The sequence below is a fragment of the Cucurbita pepo genome, chromosome 11 (genome assembly GCF_057944985.1).
Source record: "Cucurbita pepo subsp. pepo isolate OVF chromosome 11, ASM5794498v1, whole genome shotgun sequence".
Lineage (NCBI taxonomy): Eukaryota > Viridiplantae > Streptophyta > Magnoliopsida > Cucurbitales > Cucurbitaceae > Cucurbita > Cucurbita pepo.
Window position 1 is genome coordinate 4,542,764 of NC_141808.1, and position 8,023 is coordinate 4,550,786.

General features: G+C 35.7%; 1 protein-coding gene across 2 annotated transcripts; it reads left to right on the forward strand.

The window, feature by feature from the left end:
* Window positions 1-1,326: 1,326 nt before the first annotated feature.
* On the forward strand, window positions 1,327-7,636 carry LOC111805754 (isopentenyl-diphosphate Delta-isomerase I). Of its 2 annotated transcripts, XM_087128517.1 has the most exons (7): window positions 1,327-1,675; window positions 2,525-2,580; window positions 3,010-3,101; window positions 3,305-3,412; window positions 3,797-3,899; window positions 6,685-6,822; window positions 7,219-7,636. In XM_087128517.1, exons 1-7 carry the CDS (start codon window positions 1,461-1,463, stop codon window positions 7,470-7,472), a joined length of 966 nt encoding a protein of 321 aa, XP_086984643.1. In that variant the 5' UTR covers window positions 1,327-1,460; the 3' UTR covers window positions 7,473-7,636. The 2 variants fall into 2 exon arrangements, with proteins under 2 accessions (XP_086984643.1, XP_023546741.2); XM_023690973.2 differs by lacking the exon at window positions 3,305-3,412 and having other exon boundaries at window positions 1,329-1,675.
* The last annotated feature ends 387 nt before the right edge of the window (window positions 7,637-8,023 follow it).

The window sequence follows — 8,023 nt, forward strand, 5'->3', positions numbered from 1 at the left end:
CTATCTAGATCATATCTGTATATAGTAAGATAATCAGTGATTTACTAGTTTGTTGTGGTTTGTTACCAAATCTATGATTTCATGGTTTGTTACCAAATCTATGATTTCATGGTTTGTTACCAAATCTATGATTTCATGGTTTGTTACCAAATCTATGATTTCAGGTTACCTCATGGTTTGTTACCAAATCTATGATTTCATGGTTGGTTACTAAATCTATGATTTCATGGTTTGTTACCAAATCTATGATTTCATAGTTTGTTACTAAATTTATGATTTAGAATGTAATCTTCATTATACACATCTATAAATACATGAGTTCGTGACCCATTGTGCCATTCAACCTAACATATCTCACATAAGAGTAAAGATCCTAAAATCTATGGCTTCAAACACATTTACTAACCGAAAGCACAGTTATACCCATTGTGCCATTCAACCTAACATATCTCACATAAGAGTAAAGATCCTAAAATCTATGGCTTCAAACACATTTACTAACCGAAAGCACAGTTATACGAAACAAACTACAATTCTATTATAAAAAAGGTGTAACACTCAGTGACAACCTTCTTCTACGGGCACAACTCTTGAATGTTCTGTAGTTTAACCAACTTAATTTATTGCAAAGATATAATTAGTTTTAGCATTTATTTAATTATAAAATCAAATAAAGCAAAAGATTTCTACGTTAGGTGTGTTTCATGTGATAAACGAAACTAGTACAATGAAAAAGACAAATTGTCATTAAGTTAGGTGTTAGGTGTGTTTCATGTGTTTCGTGTAATTTTGGACCAAAAAAAAAAACAAAAAATTGTCGTTAAGTTAAAGTAGCGAACGTGGGACTTTCATCCAACACCTCCTCTCGAGCAAAGTACGTCTCTCCTTAATTGAGGCTCGACTCCTTTTCTTTTGGAGCCCTGGAGTTCTTTATATTTGAGGGCATGACTCTGATAGTATGTTAGATGAACACGACTTTACATTTGAGGACATAACTCTGATACTATGTTAGATGAACATGACTCTCCATAATGGTATGATATTGTCCACTTTGAACATAAGCTCTCATAGCTTTGCTTTGTGCTCCCCTCAAAGGCCTCATATCAATGGAGATAGTATTCATTGATTATAACCCGATGATCATTCCCTAAATTTGCAGAGCTGCGACTTTCATCATCCAACATTTACGAATCTTAAAAATTTTAATATTTTTAAAAGTAAAATAAATTTATGGTCAATTTGTAATGAACGGAATCCAAATTTGAGTCAAACTCAACTAAAATGAAAAAAAAGAAAAAAGAAAAGTGCAATAAATATCCAAATTCTTGAATTGAGAAATTTACAAATTGGTGAGTCGCGACGTGAGACAGCGGGGCCGTTGTTCACACCACCTCCGATCTTCTTCAAAAGGCGATTTGCAGGTCATTTGATCCTCAAATGGTGGATTCCCCAATTCCCCAATGTTTCTAATAACCTCTCACCTCCTCAAAACCCCTCTCTCTTTCCCCCCTCCCATTTCCTTCTCTTCCAAATGTCGTTTCGCTTCTTCTGTTTCCTCCCCTCGCCCCCTCTTCGCTAGGGTCTCCCGCTGCTCTCTCTCCACCAACACCACCATGGATTCCGCTGCTGATGCTTCCATGGATGCCGTCCAGCGGCGCCTTATGTTCGATGACGAGTGCGTTTCTTCTTAATTCCCCTTCCCTTTCCGATTTCTGTTCTGGGTTTCTTTTGTTTCGTCTTAATTTTGAATTCTTTTTGTTTGCTTGAGTTCTTTTGATTTCCGTTTCTACCATGGATGCTGATGTTTTGTCTTCTTATTGTTGTTTGCCTTCTGGAAGGAGTTCGATTGTTTTGTTAAATTGCTGAGGATTCTGTTTTCTAGCCGTATAAAGCTTTGTCTAGTTTGAGAGTTTTATGAATGCAGAAGTTCATTGTTCATGGATGGTTGTGAATGTCTAAATATTTGGCAGGCCAGGAGTAAGAAATTGCTACTTGCTACTCTACTCTAAGAATCCACCCATTTAAGTGTGGCTATTGGTTAAATCTTTGAAATTAATCAAGCTAGAGGGCTTTGCTGGAACCCCCATTGAATTAAATTAAGCGTTCTCTGTGTTTATCAGCAAATTCCATATTGGTGAAGTTAAGCTTGAGTTAATGGTGCATGAGCTAAGGTAGATGACCATTTGTTAGTCACATGGACAAGAATTCAAATGCACCTTATTGTGAACCATGGTGGCCATATGAGATACCAAAATCTAGATACCCCACATTTACCTACAGTCCTATATATTGAAACTTTCTATATCACTATTCATTTAGGATTAGTTAATTTATGTTTGCATATGAACTTACTCTTTCTGCCTAGTGATTTTCATTTCAAGATTGACTTCCAAGCTCAATTTTTTCGCCTCGTTTTCTTGTTACTTTTCTTCTTTCTTTAGAGACTTCTATCATTATGCTCTGATTGATTAATGGCGTAATCATGCCAGAAATTGATGAATTCTCTTTAATTGAAACCTTGCAGATGCATTTTGGTGGATGAAAGTGATAATATTGTTGGTCACGATTCTAAATATAATTGTAAGTAACAAGTCTTCCTCTCAAAACTCTTGTGAACATTAGTCATAAATTTTAAATATAAGCATAAGCACTGCCTGGGTAACCCTCGTTTTATTTATTATGTTGTGTATCTTTAAGCAGACTTTTAAACCTCGAACCCAGCAAGGCAAAAAGGGTTTGTTTATCGATTTACTCATTATTTTTGTATTTTGAACATATAAGTATGTTATACTTTTTTTTTCAAATGGACGTGGATGTAAATGTTCTGTACCCCTTGTATTTCCACCTCGCTTCTCCTCCTTTTCCCCTAATTAAGCTATGAATTTGTAGGATTTCAACTTAAAATATCGATGAGGCATTGCAAAGCACGTATTTCTCCTTGTGTTTCTTCTTGTTGTTCAAACTTTTATTCTGATCATCTTGATTTCTTTTTGGTCTTATAATTTGCAGGTCACTTGATGGATAATATTGAGTCAAACAAAGCACTCCATAGAGCCTTCAGTGTCTTCTTATTTAACAATAAATTTGAGTTGCTTCTTCAGGTATGTAGTTACAATAATTTGGATCTTAATCTGTATACTTCCAGCATGGGATTGCATGTTCTCTTCCGTTTTCTTAGACCATCTCCAACCATTAATTAACTCATACTAAAACCATCTTCATTTTGTTTCCTTCCCCAAAAGGAAGAATTAAAAAACGTACTAAAGGAAGATAAAAGCTGGCTCTTTTCTTGACACTTGAACAGCTTCTGCCTGTACCAAATACACAAATAGAACGCATGACATTAGACCAGGCGAGAACGAGCAATGGAACTCAAAATGAACTTCCCGCGTGCTCTCATGCTTCAGCGCATGTAAGTGGCGATGGACCACTTATCCTCATGTGTGACATGTGCGGCTTATTCAAGCAAACAGCCAATGAAACTTATCTCTCTTTAGCTCTACCTGGGGTTGGTGGTGTTGACAAAAGGCCACCTCGAAGTGATGGCCTAAATTTCAAATCATAGCATCACTTGAAAGAAATTCATAACAACCACAGAGAATTCAAAATGATGTTGTAATAACCTATGATATAATACTGTTTTAGTATTTCTTATATTTCTTACAGACACTTAGGCATGCATGAAAGCCATGAACCAAAAGGGAAAAGGACTGATAAATCCCTAAATCTAATGCATTTACACTGGCATACATATAATATATGCTGTAACAAACTTTTTATTTTCTTTTTTTGTTAGCAACGTTCTGCGACAAAAGTAACATTCCCTCTTGTTTGGACGAACACCTGCTGCAGCCATCCATTGTACAGAGATTCAGAGCTTATTGAGGAGGATGCACTTGGTATGTGTTGGATTCCCTTTCATGTTATGCATGTATTCCTTATTTATATTTGTAATATTTCTTTCCTTATTGGTTGATGGTCTTTCTTCTATATAAGAGGTACCATTTATTTGTTTTAGATGAGTAAGAAGAAATACAATAATGTTATTCTTCTTCCTAAGTTTAAGATGGTATTAGAGCATATGTAACTCCTAGCTGCCTTTAAAACCCTCACCATTTTTTGGAACCATAGTCAACGCCTTTGGAACCCTGGTTGCCACTCTTGACTGGTGCATCCTACTTCTATCATCGTTGGTTTAATTTTCCTTGACCCATATGCTTCTATCGTCACATTCCGACCATAACTAGGGACCTTCGTGTTCGTCTTCAATCATAACCCATTATCGACTTAGTCAACACTTCGTATATGGTCTTCGCTAGAGGTGTTTGGGTCTCCGTCGCTCATCTTTGTTGTTCGCCATGGTCCTTGTCATAGTTGTTGCAATTTCGTTGGATCATCACTGAGGATTCCTCACAACCCTAGTTTGTCGTCGTCGTGTCTCTCTGCCACCATCACTGTCTGTGTCTTCTGCCACTGCTTTCAACTTCTGGTTTGTGATTGATTTGCATTCAACGTTGGTTCAAGCGTTTGTGTTTGCGACCATTTTGTTATCTGCGGAGGTCTTTACTGTCTGGTTTGGTCTGGTTCAAACTTGGTTGGTTCAATTTGAGATCTAATTCAGATTGGTTCAAGATCTGATTCGATTCAGTATTTGATTGGTTAGTCAGGTTTGGTGAAAAAAAGAAATTTAATTTTTTTTTTTTTGTTTTTCTAACTAAGGTGATTTTTATGTCATTGTTGTGACTCAAGTTTCTACCTTAAAACGTTTATTTACCAATTCATTTAAAAATGCTAATTGCTCCATTTCATTCCAAACCGTTATAGTTAATTCATAGTGATGTTTGGGGTCCTTGAGTTTTGACTCAGTGGTAAAAGTGTGAGGTTAAAAAATATTTCTATGATCTGATTGAAATCCAATTTCAAATAACAATCAACATTTTACACACTGACAATAAAACTGAGTATTTCAACGGGTACTTGAATGATTTTTTACATCAATCTACTTGTTGAATTCACCTATCAACAAAATGGGATTGATTATAAAAAAAATAGGCACTTACGAGAGGTTGCACATGCCATAGTTTTTTCTATGCATGTTCCTAAGCATTTATGGGAGAAAGCTATACTCACTGCTACTTATCTGATAAATTCCTGTTTAAGTATTAAGTTTTAGTAAATCTCTTGAATGCCTTGAGACTGATTTTCCAAATGGTCGTACGCATTCTTTTCACATACTAGTTTTTTTACTATCAAAACTTAATCACAGGGCTACTAAATTCATATTTTTGGGTTATGCTTCTAATCAAAAGGTGTATAGATGCTTTGATCCTTAGACAAAAAGGTTTTATATGATCAATGACGTGTGTTTTTTAGAAAACCAACCATATTTGACCTAAAATTCTTTTTCGAGGGAGAATCAAATATAGAAGATAATTCGTGGGATCTATTTGAACCCTTCCTTATGTCATTCATCTCGACTTGTCTATCCTTAGTCCTTTGATATCAAGTATATAAACTTCTCATTTAGGAGGAATAATACTACAAAATGACTCTAGGTCAAATTCCTCAATTAAAGTTTTACACTAGAAGAGCAGTCGATCAAAGGAACGAAGGTCTATTAGTCCCTCTAACGTTCTTCCTAATCTTTTGGATGTTCAAAATGCCTTTCCTATTATTTTTTTTATCTTGATGTTCCTATTGCTATTAGGAAAAGTACTTGAACCTTATCTCATAAGCAGAATTGTCAAATAGTCATAATAGAATTGTTATATTAATTGTCTATGTTGATGATATTATCACACGTAATGATGAAGATGGATAAGTCGATTTTAAGAACAAATTTGCAAGTGAGTTTCAAATAAGAATCTTGGGGGACCTTGAAATACTTTTTAGAGATGGAGTTTGCTAAGAACTCCTATCGAACCGAATGTCATGCAAGAATTAAAGGCCAAAGACATATACCAAAAGCTTGTGACTAGGCTAGGCCAAAGACAATTCATGCATTCACTTAAACCGATTCATTATGAAGTAGTGGATAGAATTTTGAGATATCTGGAAGGAACTTTAGGCAAAGGTATATTATTTTAGAACCATGATAATTTTCAAGTTGAAGTGTTTACTGATGTAGATGGGGCTGAAAGCATTATGGATAGAAGATCTACTTTTGGTTATAGTTTGTTCTGTTGGAGGAAATTTAGTTTCATGGCATAATAGAGAACGAAATGTAGTGGTCAGAAGTAGTGCCGAAGTAAAATTTAGAGCCTTAGCGTATGAAATTTGTGAATGATATGGATTATCACAATACTTAATGAATTGAAATTGTCTAAAAAAACACCTATTCGGGTCTATTGTGACGTCGCCATAACACATAATCCTGTCCTACAAGATAGGACAAACCAAATGAAGTTGACAAGCATTTCATAAAAGGGAAGATTGATGATGTAATATGCATATCTTATCTTCCGACGACAGAACAAACGACTCAATATGTGAACTAAATCTGTCAAAACGACAATTCGATAACTTATCAACAAGCTGACTATGGAGGATATCTACAAACCAGCTTGAGGAGAAGTGTTGGATTTCCTTTTATGTTCTTTTGTATAATTGCTTGTGTATTAGGTATATATCCCTTATTTATATTTGTAATTTTTCTTTCCTTATTGGTTGATGGATGAACTGTAGGAGTAAGGAATGCTGCACAGAGAAAACTTTTTGATGAACTTGGCATTGCTGCTGAAGACGTACCAGTCGATCAATTCACATCCATTGGTCGCATTCTCTATAAGGCTCCATCTGATGGAAAATGGGGAGAGCATGAGCGTAAATATTCCAACTCTGTTGCTATCGTTTTGAATTCATCTGTTCTCTGAATTTATTGACATGTCGTCTGCTTGATTCTGGAAGTCTTTTAGTTTGATCCCTGCCTTGATTAGATGATCAGAGGACTAGTTATTGCACTATATTTAGACTCTTGAATTGAGTTCGTGTCGTTCAGCCTATCAGTTTAAGCTCTTAAGTTTGAGTCGAGTTTAGTGACAAATATGGCATTAAAAAAGGATCTACATTCAAACTCCTATAATAGGTTCTTCACTTGTCGGGTTTTCTGCGAATTCCTGATCCGTAGATGGTAGAGGCTGTTAAGAACATATATAAACAGTTTAACCATTTTGTGTATCCTGATAATTCGACCGTTGCCATATATGTTGTTGCTTGCAGTCGATTATCTCCTATTCGTGGTTCGGAATGTCCATGTGAATCCAAACCCGGACGAAGTGGCGGATATCAAATATGTGAACCAGGAACAGTTGAAAGAACTGGTGAGGAAAGCAGATTCTGGAGAGGGTGGACTGAAGCTCTCACCTTGGTTCAGGCTAGTTGTGAACAGCTTCTTGTATAAATGGTGGGATCATCTTCAGAAAGGAACTCTCAATGAAGTTGTTGACATGAAAACCATTCACAAGCTTACCTGAAACCATTCACTGTGTGTGGTTATTATGCTTTAGGAACAAAGATGAGTTCAATAATTGGGATATCGACACAGGTAGACTATTTATGTAACATTTTTCTTACCAAAATGCTTGAAATTTTAGAAATTCATAGACTTTGGTCCACAAGTGACCTGAATTTACGACCATACGCGACTTGATCTTGATCTTGAATGAGTAAACTCTGAGTAAGAATGACTTTTGTAGCCAATTTATACGTCTACCATTTTAGGGACTTAACCAAATAAGGAATAGATATGTAATTCTTTTAAGAGTTATCACTCGACCATCTCCTCCATTCCATCTCACTCCTTCCTCATTGTTCCCTTAAAAAATCTCATTTCGATCTTTACATTTCACGATCAACGTTGAAAGTGAGATTCGTTCGTAAAGATTCTAACATTTGTTACTCTTTATTACTTTGAGATTTAGATTCCAACCATCCTTCAATTGTCTTAAGAGGTGTTTATTCTTTTATTTTCTACGGCTTAGCACACGGTATGCTCTCTGAAAATGGTATACATACGGCTTGGACA